This window comes from Schistocerca cancellata, chromosome 4 (genome assembly GCF_023864275.1).
Source record: "Schistocerca cancellata isolate TAMUIC-IGC-003103 chromosome 4, iqSchCanc2.1, whole genome shotgun sequence".
NCBI classification, from domain to species: domain Eukaryota; kingdom Metazoa; phylum Arthropoda; class Insecta; order Orthoptera; family Acrididae; genus Schistocerca; species Schistocerca cancellata.
Genome location: NC_064629.1, coordinates 852,262,658 through 852,287,256, shown reverse-complemented (window position 1 = coordinate 852,287,256; position 24,599 = coordinate 852,262,658). Strand labels below are relative to the sequence as shown.

Sequence of the window (24,599 nt, the reverse complement as noted above, 5' to 3'; positions counted from 1 at the left end):
TTGTCAGTTACTGTGCTCCCCAAACAACAAAACTCCTCTACAAATTTCAGTGTCTCATTCCCTAATATAACTCACTCAGCAACACCTGATTTCATTCAACTACATTCCATTACACTTTTTCCACTTCTGATGATGTCCATCTTATAACCCCATTTCGAGGCATTATCCATTCTGGCAGACATTAAAGTTTTTATTTCTTTCGTTTCCTTTTCTTCTTTCTCAGTGTACAGGTTCAGTAACATGGGTGAATAACTATGAGGGTAAGTCAATTATTATTCACAAACTTACAAGAACATCATTTTTCGACATAGTCTCCTTGTGTTTCAACGCACTTAGTCCATTGTTGTACAAGCTTCCTGATGCCCTCATAAAAGAAGGTTCTCGGTTGAGCTGCGAGCCAGGAATGCACCGCTTCTTTCACTGCTTCGTCCGAAGCAAATCGACGGCCCCTTAATGCCTGTTAGAGTCAACCAAACAAGTGATAGTCAGAAGGGGCAAGATCAAGACTATATGGAGGATGATCCAGACTTCAAATTTGAGTTTCTGGAGTGTTTAAGCAGTGTGGGCAGCAGTACGCGGATGGGCATTGTCACGCAACACAACACCTTTTGACAGCAGTCCTCGGCATTTGCTTCGAATTGCAGTGTTTAGCCTGGGAGTAAGCATCTCACTCTAACATACACTGTTTATTGTTGTGCCCCTTACTGCATAATGTTCCAGTGCTGGACCTTATGCATCCCAAAAAACCGTAAGCATCAGTTTTCTTGCAGACGGTTGGGTCTTGAACTTTTTCTTGCACGGCGAATTTGGATGTTTCCATTCTATACTCTGCCATTCACTCTCCGGCTCGTAATGATGGATCCATGTTTCGTCACCAGTAATGATCCTGTCTAAGAAGTTGTCCCCTTCATTACCATAGTGATCCAAATGCTTTTTGCAGATATCCAAGTGCATTTGTTTATGCAACTGTGTGAACTGTTCAGGACTCATCTTGCACAAACTTTATGTAAGCCAAGTCTGTTGTGGATGATTTCATAGGCAGAACCATGACTAATTTGCAGATGATGTGCCACTTCGTCAATAGTTAACTGTCTGCCTGAGAGAATCATTTCACGTGAACCCTCAGTGGTTTCTTCATTTGTGGCGGTAAACGGTCGTCCGGCTCCTTCATTGTGAGTAACACTTGTGCCACCATTTTTCAGTCCATTCGTAGACATTCCATTGCGGCAAAACACTCTTCCCATACTGTACCAAAAGTTTTTGATGAATTTCGACCCCTGATACGCCTTCTGACCACAAAAAACAGATCACTGAACGTTGCTCTTCTTTGGTGCAAATAGACAGTGGAGCAGTCACGATTAACAGCATGGCAGCGATAATGAAACTAACCTAGCAGCTTGAAAATTGCAAAGATATAACAAGAAATAAACAAAGCATGTGTCATCAATGTAAAATGACAGCACTACCAAAACAAACAAAAATATAACTAAATTGCGGATAATAATTGACACTCATACAACCATGCCTTACTCGCTTCTCAACTACTGCCTCCATTTCAGATCCTCCAACTCACAACTGTAAGTATGGTTTCTGTACAAGTTGTATGTTACCTTTCACTTTTTGTATTTTATCCCTGAGATATTCATAATTCCAAAGAGTTTATTTCAAATAGCATTGTTGAAAACTTTCTCTAAATCTTCAGGAGCTGCAAATGTACGTTTGCATTTTTTAATCTATCTTACGGGATAACTCGCAGTGTTAGTATACCCTGACATGTTCCTATGGGTTCTCAAGACCAAACTAGTCTTCCCTGAGGTCACCTTCCACCAGTCTTTCCATTGTCCTGTATGTAGTTCATTTTAGTATTTTGCAACTATGACTTATTAAACTGTTGGTGCACTAATAGTGACGTCTGTCAGCAACTGTTTGTTTTAGTCTAATTGAAGTCTGAAGGTTTTTCAACTGTCACATAACTTGCTTACCAAGTGAAACTACTTCCTCTTCCCTTTTCATACTATTGTCTTCAAGTCTTTTTTCACTTGCACAGCCCTCCTGTGTATTCTTTACATAGATCATGCTTCAGCTGCCCCTTCTTTGTGTAGTACTAGCTTCTCATGTGACCTATTGCAATTCATATAGCTGCTTCTCCTTCTGCAGAGTTGTTTTTTCCTGTATGTGGGGTTTATCTTTTCCAAATATATATATTTGCTTCTACAGCTTTGCATTCTCCCCTAGCCTTTCCTGCTTTGCCATGTTGCACTTTCTGGCAGTGTCATGTTTTAGATGTCTGTATTCCCTTTTGCGTTGCCTAATTTACTGTTTGCTGCATTTTTATATATTCTCATTTTCTCGGTTAAATTCAGTATCTTCTGTTCTTCTGTAAATAATTTTGTATTAAAGGAGACTGCTCACCTGGAAGCAGAAGCATTGAGTTGTCAATAGGCACACACAAAAGAATGAAAACTTGCTAGCTTTGGGAGTTATTCTTCGCTGAGGATGAGCTAAAGAGAGAGCGTGCACGCACACGCGCGCGCCCGCGCGCGCTCGCACACGCGCGCGCCCGCGCGCGCTCGCACACCTCTGTTTGGATAGGTGGAGAGAGAGTGAGATTGGATGCAGGGACAGGGATTGGGGGTGGGTGGATAGTGGCTTGGAGGGAGGTATTCAGTTCATCAGCAAGGGATGTGGGAGGAGAGAGTGGCAGGTATATAGACCAGGTATGTAATGCTGCATGATTGTAGGAGCTGGTGGGGAGCAATGCACGCTGAAGGCAATGAAGGGACATGAATTGGGAATGGGTGACAGGATGGGTGGAGGGTGCGGGCATAGTGGGTTACCTGAGACTGAGGCCAGGATGATTACAGAACGATTGGTGAAGGGTGAATTGGGTGGGGGGGGGTTGCCTTTGTAGCTGGTTTTTGGGGTTAATGGGAGGATCAGGGGTTTGTAAGCATGTGGCATTGGAAATTTGTTTGTGGAGTAGGTTTGGGGGGGTATTGCCTGTCTATGAAGGCGTTCAGCATACTGGAAAAGGGAGCTCTTGTCACTGCAGATATGTCGTCCATGAGTGGCAAGGCTGTATGGGAGGGAGTTTTTGGTGTGGAAAGGATGGTAGCCATCAAAATGCAGGAATTGTTGTTTATTCGCTTTAATGTGGGCATAAGTGTGATGGAGCCATCAGAGAGGTGGAGATCAATATCCAAGCAAGGTGGCACTTTGGGTAGAGGAGGGCCAAGTGAAGCAGGTGGGAGAGAAGGTGTTGTGGTTATAAAGAAATGTGGATTGGGTATCTTGACCCTGAGCCCAGATCATGAAGATATCATCAATGAACCTGAACAACACTAGGGGTTGGGAGTTTGGAGAGGCTAGGAAGGTTTCCTTTAGGTGACTCTTAAACAGGTTGGCATAGGAAGGTGCCTATGGCTGTGCCTCAGAGTTGTTTGTGTACTTTCCTTTGAAAGGAATAGTAGTTATGAGTCAGGACATAGTTGCTAGGGTATAAAAGGAATGAGGTGGTGGGTTTGGAGTCCGAAGGGCAATGGGAGAGGTAGTGCTATGATCAATTTTGCTCTTATCTCATTTTCATCCTTGTATCTTCATCCACAAGTTATTTTATTAACTTACTGCTTATCATTAAGGACTAACAAGGAACATATGTGTACTGTGGGCAACACTCTACCTTAAACTATGCAGAAAAAAACTGACTTATGCAAACAGAATAGTTCATGCACTGTACGATTGTGCAGCGATACTGGTCTGTATGAACTCTGCGGTTTCATATTGCCCTGTTCCTCCATTTGGTAACCTTAGTGTGGTCATGTTTTCAAGACATTGTGACCAGGGAATGTATGAGAACTGGCATAAACTATTACTCTTTTATTTCTTTGTTAATTCTTTAATAATTCCTCTCATTTTGAGAGATTTATCTAGTGGCTCTGCTTAAAGAGCTCTCAGGTGTTAGTGACCCAGCCACAGGTGCTATAACAAGCCCACTTGTGCTGCACAATAATCCTAAAATTTTGCCAACTAGAGGCACTGTATCAGTCCCAATTGTATCATACAATACTCCTATGATTTCCCCTACTACATGAGCTATATCAACTCTATCTGTGCCATACAATAACTCTTTACTTCTCTTTAATTCTTCTCCATCTTCAGGCAGTATATCAGTCCCACCTCTGTTGTACAATAGATAACCTTTAAACAGTTTGGTACAGGAAGGTGCTATTCTTTAATGCCTTTACTTTCAAGTATCTGATAGACTTTCCTGCTATGTCACTTCTTTAGCTTGGTTGGCTATTGCTGGTGGATTTACTGCTATCGTGAGCATTGCCTCTCGAGGGACATGGAGTGGTGTAATTGATGACCTTACGTCTATCAACGATCTTGCATCTGTGTGATATCTCTGCGCTGTTTTAGGGCAATGCCGCTTTATGTGAAAATAGTATATCCCAAACAAGCAATTTATTCTGGACCTAATTTATCAGCATTATACCACAGCTTAAACTCACCTTAATTAACTAAGTAGTGTCTGTTAACTATTTCCCCTGGGGATCACATACTCAAGATTACATCTAATATTCCTAGCTTAGCAATGACCTTAAATCCTACATCATGCCTGCCTCTAATTACTGATACACATGTTACCCCCATCATCCTTACTCATCCTCAAACATTTATTCTATAAAATTTGTATTGATAAAAAATCTTATGCCAATTCTGGCTCATCCTTAAGAAATTAGCAAAGTTTTTGTGGTACCAAAGATTTTCTGTGTGACCCATGCACACTCTCTGCACTGGCCTGCGAAATGCCCTTTTGCAAATTACTGGAGTTAACAGTTTGATCCTTAGCCCCTTGCTGAACACTACAATGATATTGAACCAAAATGTTATGGGAAAAATAGGGAAAGGTCAAACCAAAAGGTGTAGGGAATCCCACAAGTGAAAATAAGAGTTTGTGCTCTATTTACTTATCTTGATGTTCCTGTTGGATCACTGCTTCCAGTCTTCTGCCATCAGTATGCTGTGTATCTTGTTGGTCATCGTCGATCCATCAGTCTCCAAATCAACCCCGTTTCTGTCACCAACTTATAACAGGACAGCAAAGGGGACGTGGATAATTCTTGCTTGTCAAGATGTGCTAAAGTCTTCTGTGGGTGATGTAGGGTCTATAGATGGTTTGGAAGACAGGTGCAATTGGGGGAAGCTACAGACAAACCAGCTGTGATGATGCAACAGTTATTTATTATTTTATTCAGTGTTATTTCATCCATGTTGAATTCTGTGAATTCCACAGCCATTAATAAATGTTTGTGAATAGCACAACCAGCAACAAATGATTTTAAAATGTTTTTAATTTAGAACCATAACGTTCTTCAAATGGCTAATGTATCGAGTGTAAAGCAGATTTGTGAAGCCTATTCTGATGTAATGAATATTCTGAAGTTTGTTGTATGTGCCCCAGCATTTAATTTAAATATGTGTGCTGTTTACAATACAACAACTTTTACAGTGCCCTGGAAGAGTATAGGGACTGTGGCAAGACAAAATATCAACCGCTGGAACATACTGCTACGGCTGACGACACGCTGCTATTGATAACATTTATGTAACTGGAGACATTAGCAATCTGAAGATGGGCATGAATGCCCGAAATGGGTTATGGGTCTAAAATAAAAGCATTTTAAATTAATTTGTGACTGGTTGCGTTATTTACCAACATAAATTACTCAGTTCAGACAGTCTCCTGAGTGCAGTCTATTCTCTGGCGTGGTCCAGCGTTACCTTGTAATATTCAAATGCTGTGGCTGCTATTCCAGTGCTGTGGCTGCAGGCGATGAGGTACAGTGATTGGTGTACACAAGCTGTTTGGCAGGCAGAGCATTAAGCTGGCATCTCTGGTGTGCAGGCAGTGTGTTGACAGCGGTAGGAAAGAATCTCGTGTTCTCTGCATTGCAGGGTGATGGGCAGCTATGGTTGCTGGACATTGGGCTGCATCATGTTCCAGGACCCAGAGCATAGTATTCTTCTGTTGATGCCCTGGTGTTGATGCCCTGTTGAGGGCAAGTGTGGCTGGACCCTTATGTTATATTACTGGTAAGGTGGCAAAGTGTGACCGCCCTGGGTTCTGGCGACAGCGGATGCTTCCACCTCATTGGTGCAGTGCTGAACAATGGGGACCTGACATCACATAAATGCCCACCTGTTGGATGATGGCAAGCTGATTTGTGCATGCATAAATGCTGCTGCCCCCTGCTAATTTCACACTATCAGTGGTGTCATTTTGCCACACCAAATTGTCTGGAATGGTACAACTACTGTGTGCAACTGGGCTGTAATACTCCCAGATAAGTAAGATTCTCAGCCACCTGTGTAATAGCTCTCTGGAACAGGGCATTTTCCCTGATAGACTGAAATATGCTATTGTTATACCTTTGCATAAAAAGGGGGATAGATCTGATGTCAACAATTACCGTCCAATCTCCCTTCTAACAGCTTTATCCAAAATTTTTGAGAAAGTAATGTATTCAAGAGTAGCTTCACATATCTGTAACAATGAAGTACTAACAAAATGTCAGTTTGGTTTCCAGAAAGGTTTTTCAACAGAAAATGCCATATATGCTTTCACCAATCAAATTTTGAATGATCTGAATAACCGAACATCACCCATTGGGATTTTTTGTGATCTTTCAAAGGCTTTTGATTGTGTAAATCATGAAATTCTGCTAGACAAGCTCAAGTATTGTGGCATGAGTGGGACAGTGCACAAATGGTTTAATTCGTACCTAACTGGAAGAGTGCAGAAAGTTGAAATAAGTAGTTCTCATAATATGCAAAGATCAGCACATTCCTCAAACTGGGGAACTATCAAGAATGGGGTTCCACAAGGGTCAGTCTTGGGTCCTTTGTTGTTCTTAATATATATTAATGACTTGCCATTCTATATTCATGAAGAGGCAAAGTTAGTTCTCTTTGCTGATGATACAAGTATAGTAATCACACCTGACAAACAAGAATTAACTGATGAAATTGTCAATATTGTCTTTCAGAAAATTACTAAGTGGTTCCTTGTAAACGGACTCTCACTGAATTTTGATAAGACACAGTACATACAGTTCCGTACAGTGAGTGGTATGACGCCATTAATAAATATAGACCTTAATCAAAAGCATATAGCTAAGGTAGAATATTCCAAATTTTTAGGTGTGTCCATTGATGAGAGATTAAATTGGAAGAAACACATTGATGATCTGCTGAAACGTTTGAGTTCAGCTACTTATGCAATAAGGGTCATTGCAAATTTTGGTGATAAACATCTTAGTAAATTAGCTTACTACGCCTATTTTCACTTGTTGCTTTCATATGACATCATATTTTGGGGTAATTCATCACTGAGGAATAAAGTATTTATTGCACAAAAGCGTGTAATCAGAATAATAGCTGGAGTCCAACCAAGATCATCCTGCAGACATTTATTTAAGGATCTAGGGATATTCACAGTAGCTTCTCAGTATATATACTCTCTTATGAAATTTGTTATTAACAACCAAACCCAATTCAAAAGTAATAGCAGTGTGCATGACTACAATACTAGGAGAAAGGATGATCTTCACTATTCAAGATTAAATCTAACTTTGGCACAGAAAGGGGTGAATTATACTGGCACTAAAGTCTTTGGTCACTTACCAAATAGTATCAAAAGTCTGACAGATAACCAACAAGTATTTAAGAAGAAATTAAAAGAATTTCTGAATAACAACTCCTTCTACTCCATAGAGGAATTTTTATATCTAAATTTTAAAAAAAATATATTAAAAAAATAAAAAATAAAAAACACAAAAAAATGAAAAAGTTGTTATATTAACTTAAGTATGTTGTTAAATTAACTTAATTATGTCATGTATTGGAAAATTTGACTCGTTCCACATCATTACAAAATATCGTATTCATGATCCATGGAACTAGTATTAATCTAATCTAATCTAATCTAATCTAATCTAACCTTCAGGCTGATTTTGCCTGAGCACATGTAGCCTGTCATCATCACAAGCACAGTTGCAAAGCTGTTGACTGTGCAATCCATTGGACAGCACCCGACTTTGGATGTGGTTTGACTCCAACCTGGTGCTGCATTGCTGCGTCTAGGTTCCATGAATAACTTTACTGTTGCAAATACACTTCTCAAGTTTGCTGCTCAATCGTATTGTGTAACTCGCAGAATATTTCATTGATGCAACTGCTCGACATCATCAGGTGGTGGTAACTGCTGCTGTCACTGCTGCAAGGCACGACTGATGGTAATCGCATGGCAGTGTCAAAATTTATCATGCCGGGAGTGGGCGATACGCGTGTGCAAGAAGACGCTCATAGCTGGAGGAAAGTGGCGCCCCCAGCAGGGAGCCACAGAAAGGCTATCCGTGCATGCACTATGGACAATGACTGTGCTGCCGGCTGCTCCTGTGGTTAAAGTCTGAACTAAATCTCAGTTGCACGTTGCGCCACGTGATGAATCGGAAATTCTTGTTTTCCCTGTTTTGATTTAATGGCAGCCAGTGCTGGATTCCAGGTGGCGCTTAGTTGAAAACCTGCATCCCTGTTGATAAGATTGTCCGCCATATGGATATGTATGGCCTCCTTAACAACATAGTACCAGAAAGATGACGCCGTAAAGCACACAATGTCCCGCATCGTGGCAATGCTTAGCTACCTATGATTTATCAGGTTGCCCCCAGCATGTATGACGATGGTGTTTGATGCAACGTTCTTGCACGGTTCAGCATGTCTGTCCAATGTAAGATTTTCCACATTGGCATGGGATTTTATACACACCACATTTCCTAAGGCCAAGGTCATCTTTGACTGAGCATAATAAATTCTTCAATTTTGCTGGTGGCCGAAAATACACTTGACATTGTGCTTTTGGAGGATTCTTTCAAGTCCTGAAGACGTGCTGCCAAAATAGGGCAAGAACGCTGTTGCAGTGGGTGCCTCCACATCTTCATTTACATCTCTGCTTAGAGTTTGCTTAGGATGGAATGCATGGCGTATCTGCCTATCGAAATATCCATTCTGTTGGAAACCCGTTCTCAGGTGTTGTAGCTCCTGATGTTGACTGTCGGATCTGAGACTACATGTGCTCTATGCACCAGAGAGTGTAGGACACTACTGCATTGCTTAGGATGATGGCAACTTGTGGCCTGCAAACATAGTTCCATATGAGCTGATTTGCAATAGATGCTGTGTACCAACAGCTTTTCTTCTCACTATGATATCCAGGAATGGTAATATGCCATCCTTTTCCACTTCCATTGTGAACTATATATTGGGATGGAGCACGTTCAGATGCCATAGAAACACAGGTAATGTCTCTATTCTGCAGGGCCACACCACAAAACTATCGTGTACGTACCACCAGAAACAGGAAGGTTTGAGACTTTCCGACTGCAGTGTTTTTTCCTCAGTCTTCCATAAAATAGTTGGCCACCATGGGAGACAGAGGACTTCCTATGGCAACACTGTCCACTTGTTCAAAATACTGGTCATTGAATAAGAAATAACTTGAGGTAAGCATGTGTTTAAATAATGCCACAATGTCTTTCTCAAACTGCCTGCTGATAAGCTCTAAAGAATCCTGCAGAGGTGATTAGTAAACGAAGATATAACGTCAAAACTAACCAAAATATCTTATGCTTGTAGCTTAAGTGTCTTCAGGTGACCTATGAAGGCCTCTGAATTCCGGATATGGTGATCACAGTTTGAGGGGCCTCAACAGTGTAGTAAGATGTTTGACCAGAAAATAAGTAGGGGCTCCAATGTTGCTCACTACTGGGCAAAAAGAGTCCCTTCCTTGTGTATCTTGTGTAGGCGGTACAGTCTTCGGGAACTGCAGCCTGTTGGCATAGGCTTTTGGTCACTTTAGAAGGAATAGAACTCTTCTTGAGAAGATCTAATGTTTTTCTCTGGATTTTGCCAGTCAGATCCTCTCTTAGTTTGTGATAGGCAGGATCGTTCTAGCAGTGCCTCCATCTTGCTGTTGTATGCAACTCGTGAGAGGATGACGGTGGCGTTCCCCTTGTCGGCAGGTAAAATGGCGAGTTCTTTGTCTGCTATCAAGTCTTGCAGAGCCTTCCTTTCTGCTGAGCTGATGTTGAACTTGCTCAGTGGGGCTCTTGTTAAAATTCTGCAGCTGTCCCTCCTAACGTCTTCTGACATGGCTACAAGCCAGGCAGTTTATGCCGGCCACATGCAGCCCACCAGTCAGAACCTCATCACACCCTGGCCTGCCTGTTTTGCTATGTCCTCGGGGGCCACCATTGGTTGAGGCTGTCACTCCCTTTGGTTCCTAATGCCTACCGACATCATCACCGGTTCTACAACCATGCACTCCGTCAGTATCCTCGCATCATGGACTGTCCCACTGGTAGACCTTCACCTCCTAGCTGACACTGATGGCTGCCGCTGCCACTGCCAGCTCGTCAGGCTACTGGTGCTGCCAGATTCACTGGGTGGCTCACCCTCTCGTCACAAAGCCAATTGCCAAGCATTTACCAATGCCACCATTGCCTACAGCAACATCGCCATCATTGAGCTACCAATGCTGACAGTTGCGCCCTTCTTGCCCCAGTGCTGTTTGCATGCTGTGCCCTCCCGAGCATCACCGTGAGCCAGCTGCAACCGTGTCACAGTACTGTGCCAGGTGTCAACCAGATTCAGAAGAGCTGTCAGTATTGCCGTACCATATTATGTACTGTTAACTATTGTCACTGGGAACTGGTGTTCACTTGCAGTGTCCTTGCTACCATGCAAGGACATAAAATTTATCCTTTATAATATCATTACCACCACCATAATTATCCTCCTATGATGACTGAGTGATAGTTGGATTGTGTATACTATGAGCCTGGAGAGGTACAATCAAGCTTTCAGAGAAATATCATCTACGTAATCCCGAAGATAGCAGTAGTGTATAAATGCATAAACTCTCACATGATCAACCTGCCAGCATCTGCAACTATGTTGCTGACAAGAATAACACACAGAAGACTGAAAAATAAGATTGAGGATCTGTTGGGTCGCTATCAGTTGGGCTTGGAAAAGATAGACTTGAGAGGGGCAGTTCTGAAGTTGTGCTAGATAATGGAAGCGAGTCTTATGAAAAATCAGGAGACTCATTTTGAGCCTAGAAAAAGTGTTTAACAATGTAAAATGTTACAAGATATTTAAAATTTTCAGAAAATAGTGTAAACTAGAGGGGAAAACTTATAATTTACAATATGTAAATAGTAGGAACACTAAGAATGGAAGCCCAAGAGCTAAGTGCTCAGCTTAAACAGCTTGTGAGAAAGGGATGCAATCTTTCTCCTCTCTTGTTCAATTCAAACATCAAAGAAGCAATGGTGGAAATAAAAGAGAAGTTCAATAGTGAGATTAAAATTCAGTGTGAAAGGATATCAGTGATAAGCTACACTGATGCCATTGCAATTCTCAGTGAAAGTAAGGAAGTATTATAGGATATGTTGAATGGAATGACCAGTCTGCTGAGCAGCAATGCTTTGAACATTGCCACCAATGAAGATTCTCCAGGCCGCTGACCAACGAAGACATCCAGGATGGTGTTATAAATGATGAGCATCTGAGTACCAGTCTTCTAATTCAAGATTACTTCTAGTCAAGATCACTTCTGCGTCACTAGTTGGTGCTGAACATTACACAGAGTTGTTAATAGCAAACATTCAGTGTACATAGACACACGCTCATGTCAGGTCTCTGCTTGTAGCTTGCTGCATCTGCCACAAGTTAACAGTGTAGCACTCCTTTATTCACAAGTTGAGTAAAATATATTCATTTAACCATTAACTCATGAGGTGACTTTTTTGTAACCTGTACTATGGGGTGGGGTCTCTGGCTCCCCTAGGTTTAATGTGAGATTTAAAGCACAATTCATTTGAAATTTTAAATTTAAATTACATATCAATTAATTGCACAGTTCTTTAAGTATTTTTTAAATACTCCTTGTTGATTTTGTTGCACTAAATAATGCCTGCAGTATTTAACTTTTTATCACAGAACATCACATGCTTTTGTGTTTTTTTAAATAGTATATCTGAACTAATTGTTAGAGAACCGAATTTTAAATTCTGAAAAATTATAGTATTTGTAACAAGTAAATATGCACATAAAACTAAACTCTAGTGTTTAAAAACTGCACCCAGTAGGTACAGAAATAAAGTATGCAGTACTATACTGCAGAAAACAAATATGTAGATCATGAGATATATTCTAGGAGACTCAACGGATGTCAGTAACATATGTCAACAACAAACAAAGAAGACAATAATGCAGCCAATGGCAAAAAATTATAGCATTGGCAATTTAATGACAGTCTGAAAAGTGTATAAGCATTCTGTCAGAATTTACCTCGAGCGAGTTTGAAAATTTTCATGCAGTCTTAGAGACCACACCTTGTGAATTAAAGTGTACTTGTGTCAACAACCCTTTTGCTTGCCTGTCTAAATTCCTAAAGTGACAGGTCTTTTGGCTACCCTGCACTCATTTATCCTTTACAGTGAGGATGCAATATTTGGCTCTCCAGAACAGAACAGTTACTGAATAGCATCATAACAAGATTGACAGTAAAATTAACATCAAAGTAGGAGGCTACTAAGGCCAAAAGCTGAAGGAATTCAGCTACTTGGAAGTAAAATAACACATGGTAAATGAAGCAAGAAATAAAAGAAATTTCTAAGATTGGGCATTCAGAGCCTTGCATTGTGTGCAAGTGTATCGCGGACTGTGGAAAACCAGGAAAAGAAGGGGACTGAAGTTTTTGAGATGTGATGCTGTATGACTGTGGTGAAAGTTAAGAGGACTAATAAAAAATGAGTAGATTCTCCACAGAATTGCTGAAGAAAGGAGTATGTGGAAAATGCTGACGAAAGGAAGGGGCAGGATGATAGGGCATCTGTTAAGACAAGGAATACCTTCCTTAATACTAGAGGGAGCTGTAGAGAGTAGAAACTGTAACAGGAAGACAGAGATTGGAATATATCTAACAGATAATTGAGGACAGTATGGAAAGGATGGATTGCTAATCACCGCGCAGACAGGCACAATGAAAAGAATGCTAGAAATGTCCAGTTTTCAGACTGTGTCCTTCATCATATGTAACAAACACACACACACACACACACACACACACACACACACACACACACTCGGCCACTGCCATCCCCGGGCGTGAAGGCCCAACTTGCTGCTTGCTGCCAAGAGTTGGGACTTAGTGGCCAGAGATGTGACCAGAGACAACACTGGACATGCGTGTGTGAGTTGTGCTTGTGTGAATGTGTATGTATTTTGTACTTACGAGGGACGTAGTTTGAAAGTTTAACATTTCTAGCATTCATTGTCACTGTGCCTCACTGCATCTCAATGCCTTCTGTATGTGGTGAGTAGCAATCTCTTCTTTTCATGTTGTAAGTAACGGAGGATGTTGACTGTAAGTGCTATTCTTTGGTGAATAGGTCTGCACTGGTGAGGATGTTTTAGCTGACCACATAAAACCAGTTTCCTCATTGTACTATAGTACCACTGTATCCTGAAAGAATGACATGCAGTTTGGTCTCCACAACTGCCCATTAGTAGCAGTTTCTGTTAAGGATACCTGCAGTTTATAAAAATTGCGACCATTGAAGACAGCATGGGCAGTCCCCTTAGCATAATGGCTCTTCTTCCATGCTGGAACACGTTCCTCAAACACTGATTCTTAAGTGCACTTGCAACATTAATATAGATAGTTACATGGCATTTGCATTGTGGAACTTTTTTCTCTTACCTTGGGTTGAAATAGCAATTATTTCTGAGACAGTTATTGAGCAGTCTGCTCCTGTATAATTTTTGGTATGCCATACTAATCTGATAATCAGGTATGAGGTGCTGTTTTTTAAGTTTTGTTGTTGTCTAGACTATTACGAATAATGCACTGCAGAAGAATTTGAATATCTGAGAATTTGAATATCTGAGAATATGCAAGGGGCAGAGTTCTGCCCATGCTTCACCACATTTCTCCTTGTGCATTCCAGTAAGACAATGCCTTTTTATGGATTACTTGGCCTGTGCAAATGCTCTTCACAACATAGACTTACCTGTTGTCTGTCAGATTTTGAGTTGCATATGGGATAAGTCTTGTTAGTGATGGGCTAAGTGGTGATCATCAACAGTTAATATAAATGAAATAGGTTGGTGGACCATGTCCAAATGACAGATCAGAGTGCAGAAAATGGGGTTCAGCATTAACAACCTTAACAAGCCGTATGTGGCAGTACTTCTTACAGTAAGAGGTTTTACCCAATATGGGTAGTGTCATGTGTTGGAACCGAGGAATATTTCTGGATCTCTGCAGACAGTTCTTTGGACTCGAGTTTTGATACAAAGAAAATTGATTGAAGGGGTATGATGATAGTTGTCTTACAAAGGCAAACACATTATGGGTCTCAAATTTGGATGAAATTTCAGGCAGATATTTGTCATTGGAGGAGGAGGAGGAGGAGGAGGAGGAGGAGGAGGAGGAAGAAGAAGAAGAAGAAGGGGAGGAGGTGGGAACAGTAGCCACTGGTTTCAGCTTGTGGCTGTAACTTCAGATAAAATCAACATAGAAGTTTCCTGTGATGTCTAATTCATAATGTCTATAATGACATTTTAAGACATTCCATCCAAATATGAAATGTGAAATGAGTGATCCGTTGATTGAATTTGTAGAATTTGAATCAGTCATTGATCCTTCTGGTCAAAGACAGATACAAATTCTGCAGATCCATCCAAACACTTGATAAATCAGAATGTATATGCTGAAATTAAATTAATGTTAAGGAATAATGTAGTTCAAATATATTAAGGAAAATTGTGGTAGAATGTAAATATTTGGGGGTAAAGAACACTCACCAAATAGCAGAGGCGTTGAGTTGTCGACAGAAAAAAAAAAGAAAACTTGCTAGGTTTTATAATAAGTTATTTGTTGAGCTAGAGTCTATGCCTGTTGCCAACTTGGTGCTTCTGCTATTCTATGAGTGGTCTCCCTTGCTCCAAAATAATGCAGTTCAGTTTTATTATAATACACAAATTCAGGTTTATTGTCATCTGTAATTTTGTAATTGTTTTAATCTAACTTCTAATGAAATGAAAACATGGAGATCATTGATATTTATAGTTTCTGCCATATAAAATGAATAAAACTATCAAGAAATGTGAAATTCTAAATTCTTCAAAAAGTATATTTTATGTAATTTTTTTTGTCAAAATCAACCAGTAGACTTGAACCCACATTAAAATAGTAATAATAATAATAATAATAATAATAATAATAATAATTACAGCAGAGCACACAAGACTGGCTCACCATGTGGTTAGTCATTAGGACTTGGCCAACACTGATATGTTGATTTCCTCCAAAATTACAGACTGTAGAGCCAAAGGCCAAAATATTTGTACACTTTATTTTGATGATGACACTGAATTTTTGTGCAAAATATTTACTAAATTTGTGAGCCACAGTTGGTGACCTCCCCTTGTTGGTCTGCAACATACACTGTTTATCTGCACAGTAATCGTATGTTGGCTGAATTTTGCACTTTTCTGACGACTCCTTTGTGGTGAGATATTTTGTTTGCACATTAATATATATTGGGTCATTTCCTTTTAATTAAAACACTAGTTAACTGAAACAGTATTTTACTTCATAAAAACAATCACTACTGTTCAACAATAGATATAGCCGAGTCCTTTATGCAAGATCCAAGATGATTTCTCTTTTATGTTTTATCATTTAATGGGTTATGTTTACTGAAAATTGGCTTTGTATTCCATTTAAGTCTCATTGCTCACCTTTTCGAATTTGCATTACTTTTTTTGTAATAGACACAGTTACCAGCAGTCCTCATGTTATGCACAACTTGACATGAACAAAGGCATAACATCATTTTTAATTGCAGCTTTCGTGCAACAGTCTGCAGTCACTCCCCAAGGAAATGGGAATGCTGCGCAATTTGATGGAACTGTATCTTGACAACAACAAGCTGAAGACCGTACCTGAAGAGATGTCAAATTTGAAGAGTTTGCTGGTTTTAAATTTAGGACGTAATGAATTTGAGAGCATTCCATTTGATATTGCATGCTTAAATATGCTTCAAACTTTGGTAAGCTTATATGATTGATCCTTATTGCTAATTGAAGTTCTACAAAATCTCTGCAGCTTCATTTTACAGTTTTAAATGATAGTTCAATCCTCATATTGAAAATACTAATGATCAATAATCTGTGTTTACTTTCTTTTTTAATTTGTTAATTGTAAGTAGTGGATATATAGTGTTGTTTATTTTTCTGAGTATCTGTTACAATCTGCACCTGACAGTGAATACACTCTTAAATCACGAATTGTACTTACTGTGTGAGGTATCCTTCTTGACATCACACACACTTCTTACATAACTGCATACATTTTTATGAAATTTACAACAGGTTCATGTAACAAGTTCCAAAGTTCTCTTCATTTTTTTAATTATCTGCATGTTGTATGTGACTATTGTGTTTGATGTAACTGCCCGTGATGAGATGCTGATGAGACACTGTGAGTGTAACGTGTCATGGGTACTTTCTGCCTTGTATAAAGCAAGTAACTTCAGGGGTTCTAGTCTTTTCCCATCAAATGTTGGCAGTTTTCGTGTTGCTATATTGTTACAACAAAATATCATTAACCCATTCTATTATAGTGAGATTAAGTTTTACTAGTAAAAATGTCATGTCATATATAGCTCCTAATAAGGTGAAACCAAGAGATGGGAGTGTTGAGCAAAACAGATAAATTGTCATCTAGTCATTCTGACTGATATGCATTTAATGGTTTGTGTGATAGTTCATATGCAATGTCCAGACCTAGACTGATGTGACATTTGTGGCAATTGGTTTTCTTGGTGCTTGCTTGAAGATAACTCGCATAAAAACCACTCTCGATTTCACTTATCTGATTTGTTGGGCACTTGCTCATACGGCTTTATGAGACTGTTAGATTTAATTCTTTATACGTGCTAATCCCAATTTAATCTTGGAATTGGTGTTATCCAGTGTCGTTTTAATGCTATATGACACTAAATCTAGAAGACTACACAGTTTATAGCATCTTATCTTGCAAATAGCTGTTTCAGAAATAACATGTGAATTGAGACCTGATGCCTCATTTACTTGTACTGTATTATACATAGCTAAGTAGAAAGTTTAGTGTACCATATTCTCACATTGAGGATTTTGCATTTAAAATAACTTGTTTCCTGTATGCAGTGTTTCCATATGTGAAAAAAGTTTTTGAAAGCATGCAGCTTGGAGTTCCTCATGTTTCAGCATAACAGATTAGTGGTTCCCCTTGTTCTTGGAGTGCCACCTTATTCTTTTTTAAATCTCATTCTGTAAACTGTGAATCACTGTGAAGTTTATGGCAGATAAGTTTATGGCAGAGGTTACTTTTTAAGGTACGATGTATTGGCTTATGCACCTCTGTGTGAGCTGTTATCCACTTACTTTTACCGTTACATTTTCTGTTGTACTGATATTTAGGTGTGAAAGCCAGTGCTTGGAGGTTCCTAAGTGGACTCTTGTGAGAGTTAAAACTTCTTTCTTAGAGTGTCAGATGGCTGCCGGCAAGGGTTTTCTCACCATTGCTAAAGTTTTTGATGTGTATATCATACATTTTTGCTATGGAAACTAAGATATTATGGTGTCAAATAGCACACCACTTGCATGTCTGGATATTAAATCCAAAGAAAACACTTTAAATGGTAGCTCTAAAGGAGAAACTCTAAAATCACTGCGAATGAAAGTGGAATATGTCATCCTACATTGTTCATACTTGCTGCACTCTCACTTTTGACTACCCTAAAAGGTCTATTAGAATAATTCAGAGACTTTTAAAGAATTATGATATTTGTTGTTGACACACATCTATTAACAAACAATGCGTAATCATATACATATATCGGACACAATAGCTGAACAGCATTATAATTTAATCAGGAAAGAGATCTGTTACAGATTGGTTGTCTGAAATGTTCATGGTGAACTTGTTGCATATGGTTTGTCGTATTCCAGGTAAGCTTTGAACAATTTGGGAAAGAAAATCATTGTCTGAGAAACAGTGGAAAACATTTTTTTTTCCAGTATTTGATTATGTTTTATGGAGAACACACATCAGACAAATACAGAAAGTAGTTAATTTCATATTCAGGCCCTAGTAAATCAGAATTAATTGTTCAGTATATAGTTTCTCAATCACAAACAATAATTTTGTAGTTAAATTACTTGGAAATAATTTGCTAAAATAAATTTTCGTAATTTAAAGTGCTTCTATAACACACAGATGCAATTTGGAGTGAGCTAATAGAGGGCTCTGACTGATGTGTTTTACCTCAGTTTAAGCCCTTGTCCTTATCTTCTTAGTAAACATCCGGTTTTTTTCTAAAATATTCTGTTTAAAAAGTTATTCATAATTTAAGTTTTCATATTCCAGAATGTTCCATTCTTAACTGGTGATTATTTACAAAATTCAGTCTCATAGTTCTGCAGCACTGATTTTTGTGATTAAAAAAATGCCCACACTCACTAGGAAAACTTGTTTGTTGACTAATTATTCAATCCAGAAAATTACATTTTTAGCCAATTTTGGTGATTTTTGTGAACCCCCATGAGAGTACACATAATTCCTATAATTTTCTAATTTTCCTGAGATCCAACCGTATATAAACATACTTACTCCTTTGCTCATTGTAATTTCATGTCTATTAATTTTGCTTTCTTTCTTGTTGAAAATCAAAAACATAACACATTTTAGTTGTTATTCATGCACTCATCAATAAATAATTATGCAGAACAATACTTTAGTCAATCAGTGCCCAGTAGTTAAACTGGGAACATCCATGTGTCAATTTCTTTGTGAACTTCGTTGAGTTAGTTAGTCTGCATTAAGTACCCAACTTCTTAACATCTCATGATTGCTACCAATCAAAATGTGCAGCTTTATTTGTTTACTGGTCAGATTTCAATAGTAAAATTGTACAGTACTGTGTAAACCGTTTGTAGCAAAATATAATTGGTCTGAAAGTGGCCGATGTTAATTAAGCACTATGTAACTATGAACTATTATGTGCAAGAATTAATGGTATTTGCTACTCACTATATAGTGGGGATACTGAGTTTCAGATAGGCACCACAAAATGAGCTTTTGGCCAAGGGCTTTGTCAAAACTAGACATCCCCCCCCCCCCCACACACACACACACACACAACCACAGTCTCTGGAAGCTGGATTTTCCATTGTTTGATGTGGAGGAATTATGTATATGCAATATATTTGGGTAACGGTGATTTAATCTTCCACCAATGAAATGTGAAATTGTTTGTTGATGAGTGTAGTGTGCCATTGTGGTTCAAGTACTGAAACTTCTGTCTATTAAAAAGCTGATCATCATAAAATTGTATTCAACAAATTTGAATGAATTGAAAACTATGTGCTGCAGTGTAGTGTACATTCTTGAACAAATGTCAGTCTAACTCATAAAGCGCAGGTCACGATTCAGAACATTAAAGTGATATAAGACCACCAAAGGGGAATAAGCAGATCAGGTAAGTTACAAGGGAGTATCACAATGTCATTTACAGGTATTGATTGATGTTATCTTTTTGACAAGTCAGACGCATTCCTGATTGAAGAAAATGGGTGATGATGTCAAATGTTTGGAATTTTATACCAGTTTAAATTATAAGTTCACCAAGAACACTTTCACAGGTTTTTAATTGGTTTACAAAAAAGCTGATTCTTGAATTTTGTGCCATTCCAGACAAACAATAGTGACATAAGCACTACATAAATAGATACTATTTGTTATTTCCTCAACTCCATGTGTCAAATTCATGGGTGTACAGAGGGGTAACAAATTAAAATGGGTCAGTACATTGATGACCTCTTCAAATATTCAGTTCTTTTTACTCTGAACTTGTTTTTCTTAGCTGTGGCAAGTACGTATATAAGAACATTCTCAAGCAAGTACAGGTTGTGGTCCTTGTGTTTTAGTCTAAATACTCCACTGGTGTAATCATTAGTAGTGTAAGCAAACAGTCCAGTGAGAGGTACACTTGAAAACCAGTAACACAGCACAGTGTGCCAAAAGATGATCACCAGTAAAGCCTGAAATATGATAAAAAGACAAGTCCATGTCTGAGCAACATCAGCTGTGGCATGTAGTATTTGAAGCAGATAAGGTACTGCAAGAATTGGAAATGAAGAGTCTGTAGCGGCTTTCAGTTGCACTTAAAGGCTGTTCAACAGTTCACGTTACAAGCTTATAGAGGTTGTATAGGGGACTTAGTAGATAAAGTTTTGATAAGAAACCTGTGTCCAGATATGTATCATTTGGAGGTAAAATAAGTTTGTGTGCTTTACAGGTACTGCTCCACTGCTGTGGACCTAGTGTGCATCTGTGGAGCACAACTACTCTGCTAATTGTGAATGTACTAATTTGCCACTGTCATTGTTGTAACTGAAAAAAAATGATACATGGTATACTGTGACAATCCGGCAAACATTCTCGATACATGCGCTGAATAGCTCTACCATTACAGACTGCACCGTGAAATGGGAGATTTGGAAGTGATCCAATCTTCAAACTTATTTTCTATCCATACTGTACATTTCTGGACATGAGTGCCCTATCAAAACTACTTAGTCCTCTCCACAATCCCTAGAAGCCGTAACAAAAATTATGGAACACTGTGCATATGCATCCTCAGAGGAGCTACACTGCCCATGTCTCAGGTTACCTGGAGACTGCATGAAACTGTTGTGTCATCTGTCCTGTGTTCACTAGGTGCAGGTACTAACATCGGTTTGGAGCCAACTTTATTGTTGTGGTTGGCTAACTGTAGTATTAGCTCCACGTTTGCATCATGTGTCCATAATATGCATCTGCATTGCCATCACTGTTGTAGTCTGGCTCTGGAACTAGCTTCATGTTTATAGTTCCAGTTTCTGGTTGGCATATGGGACTTAGAAGTTTAGAGGTATCTCTCATTGCCTTAGTAAACTGCAAAATGCGGTAGTTAATGAAAATTTGTTGTTGCCGTTTTCTACATAAATGGGCTTATGAAAGGTAGTATGAAATGTAGTTTTGAAAGCACTTCCTCTAGTGGGGAGTCATTTGTTTGATCAGGTCTCAACATCTTCGAAGCGTATGCCCCTCAGTGCTCTTTTATGATGAGACACCCCCCCCCCCCCCTGCCCCCCACTTTTTGCCGCAGAGTGATGCATTGGCTGTGATTGTTCAAGGTTTTATTCATCTGTGGATCACTTTTACAAGGAGATAGGCATAAATGATAGGCATGGAGTGGATCCAGTCACAAGTTACTAACTACTTAAGAACTGTACCGTCTTTTTTCATGACTGGCAGTGGGACATGACACCCTAAACTTACTTCCTTCAATTTTTCATCGGTGGTTTAGTGGTTGGGCTTTATTAGCTGACTGTGGAATGAATGTATTGCAAATGTGAAAAGTAATGACACTTACATATTTTTGTGTATTGGGAGCTTTTCAATGGCTTTTAAGTGGTTATCTACAGGACAGACATTGTGTTTGTAAAGCATGTGGTGTAAAGTACTCTACTTGTGCCTGGAAGAATTTGCTTTTGCATGAGGTGCAGTGTAACTCAGCTGCCTGCATTTTTTTTTAGAAAATCTGGATAGATTTGATAAGTGTTTAATAGATGCAGTAACAAATATATTATCCAAATACTTTATACATTATGATATTTACCCGATCAATTCAGCAAGGTATTGTTGAAACAGTGGTGGTGCTGTAGTGCTGTTGTTTTTGATATCATTAGTTTTGCTAGTGCTGCTGTTCACGTTGCTAGTGCTGCTGTTCACATTGCTAGTGCTGCTGTTCACATTGCTAGTGCTGCTGTTCACATTGCTAGTGCTGCTGTTCACATTGCTAGTGCTGCTGTTCACATTGCTAGTGCTGTTGTTTCAGTAGCTAATGGCAGTGTTGTACATGCTGTTGTAGAAACTAAAGTATTTTTTAATTCATACTTGAAGTCCTTTTATCTTGTTGCCAATTTTCTAGCCATGGATTAGATATTTGTTGAACCATTTGTAAGCAAATACACTCCTGGAAATGGAAAAAAGAACACATTGACACCGGTGTGTCAGACCCACCATACTTGCTCCGGACACTGCGAGAGGGCTGTACAAGCAATGATCACACGCACGGCACAGCGGACACACCGGCAACCGCGGTGTTGGCCGTCGAATGGCGCTAGCTGCGCAGCATTTGTGCACTGCCGCCATCAGTGTCAGCCAGTTTGCCGTGGCATACGGAGCTCCATCGCAGTCTTTAACACTGGTAGCATGCCGCGACAGCGTGGACGTGAACCGTATGTGCAGCTGATGGACTTTGAGCGAGGGCGTATAGTGGGCATGCGGGAGGCCGGGTGGACGTACCGCCGAATTGCTCAACATGTGGGGCGTGAGGTCTCCACAGTACATCGATGTTGTTGCCAGTGGTCGGCGGAAGGTGCACGTGCCCGTCGACCTGGGACCGGACCGCAGCGACGCACGGATGCACGCCAAGACCGTAGGATCCTACGCAGTGCCGTAGGGGACCGCACCGCCACTTCCCAGCAAACTAGGGACACTGTTGCTCCTGGGGTATCGGCGAGGAACATTCGCAACCGTCTCCATGAAGCTGGGCTACGGTCCCGCACACCGTTAGGCCGTCTTCCGCTCACGCCCCAACATCGTGCAGCCCGCCTCCAGTGGTGTTGCGACAGGCGTGAATGGAGGGATGAATGGAGACGTGTCGTCTTCAGCGATGAGAGTCGCTTCTGCCTTGGTGCCAATGATGGTCGTATGCGTGTTTGGCGCCGTGCAGGTGAGCGCCACAATCAGGACTGCATACGACCGAGGCACACAGGGCCAACACCCGGCATCATGGTGTGGGGAGCGATCTCCTACACTGGCCGTACACCACTGGTGATCGTCGAGGGGACACTGAATAGTGCACAGTACATCCAAACCGTCATCAAACCCATCGTTCTACCATTCCTAGACCGGCAAGGGAACTTGCTGTTCCAACAGGACAATGCACGTCCGCATGTATCCCGTGCCACCCAACGTGCTCTAGAAGGTGTAAGTCAATTACCCTGGCCAGCAAGATCTCCGGATCTGTCCCCCATTGAGCATGTTTGGGACTGGATGAAGCGTCGTCTCACGCGGTCTGCACGTCCAGCACGAACGCTGGTCCAACTGAGGTGCCAGGTGGAAATGGCATGGCAAGCCGTTCCACAGGACTACATCCAGCATCTCTACGATCGTCTCCATGGGAGAATAGCAGCCTGCATTGCTGCGAAAGGTGGATATACACTGTACTAGTGCCGACATTGTGCATGCTCTGTTGCCTGTGTCTATGTGCCTGTGGTTCTGTCAGTGTGATCATGTGATGTATCTGACCCCAGGAATGTGTCAATAAAGTTTCCCCTTCCTGGGACAATGAATTCACGGTGTTCTTATTTCAATTTCCAGGAGTGTACATGTAGTGGTTACTGTTTCCAAGTCCCAATACAAGCACAGCTATCATAGTTGGTGGTATAGGTAAAAGGTCCAATGAGAGTCACTTTTGAAAATCAGAAACCCAGCACAGTACATCACAGCAGGATCACCAGTGGAGCTCTAACTGCAATCCAAAGACAAGTTCAGATCACAGATATCTCAGTTGCAGAATACAATACCTAAAGCAGATGAGATGTGGTGTGCATGAAGTTGCCTTTGGCTGCACATATAAATAGCTGCAGATGAGAGGCACGAGTCAGGTTACAGTGCCATATGCATGGCTGGGAGACCATGTTAAATTCTATTGCAAAATTCTTTGCTGTGTTTTCATAGGGCATGTACTAGTCTTAGGTTGGAAGCATCCTGATGGTTGTGGTTAACTAATTCTGGAACTAGTTACATGTTTACATCTTCTGGCTATAAATGTCTTGGCAGCACACACACTGTTATTGCAGATTGTCTTTATATTTTTTTAAATTTAATAAACTGTAAAGTGCTTTAATTTATGGAAGGTTTCAGCTCACAACTTTATAATTAAATTGTAAAAAAGTGTGAAATGTAGTTTTCAATTCATTGTCCACAGGATCAAAGATCACACTTTGTTTGTCTGTTCAGTTTATTATTTGGGGCAAAGGAACCAAACAGTTTGGTAAGAAACAAATCATCTACTGTGTAAATGAAAGGCAAATATTGTTTTTGCAAATACTCTATGTGACAAGGAAAACAGAAACAAAACTTTCATTGGTGCCATGTTCTTAAATATGTTGACATTTATGATGTTTTGTGTGTGTGTGTGTGTGTGTGTGTGTGTGTGTGTGTACTTTGCTTATTTATCTGTCTCCCATGTGGATTTGACAATTACTTGAAAAACTTGTTTTTGCATGTTATTTGTGAATGTTCAAACATCTGGTGTCTTTGAATCTTGTAAAGCTATGAGAAAACTGTTACGTGGAGTATCTGT

The 24,599-nt window shown here is 40.0% G+C and overlaps 1 protein-coding gene across 1 annotated transcript in view; it reads left to right on the top strand.

Annotated features, from left to right (window-relative positions):
* LOC126184965 (leucine-rich repeat-containing protein 40-like) overlaps positions 1 to 24,599 on the top strand; it is a 200,392-nt gene that overhangs the window by 61,493 nt on the left and 114,300 nt on the right. The window contains exon 3 of the mRNA XM_049927661.1: positions 15,984 to 16,187. Within this exon, the coding sequence (XP_049783618.1) occupies positions 15,984 to 16,187 (204 nt within the window). The remainder of the gene's footprint in view (positions 1 to 15,983; positions 16,188 to 24,599) is intronic.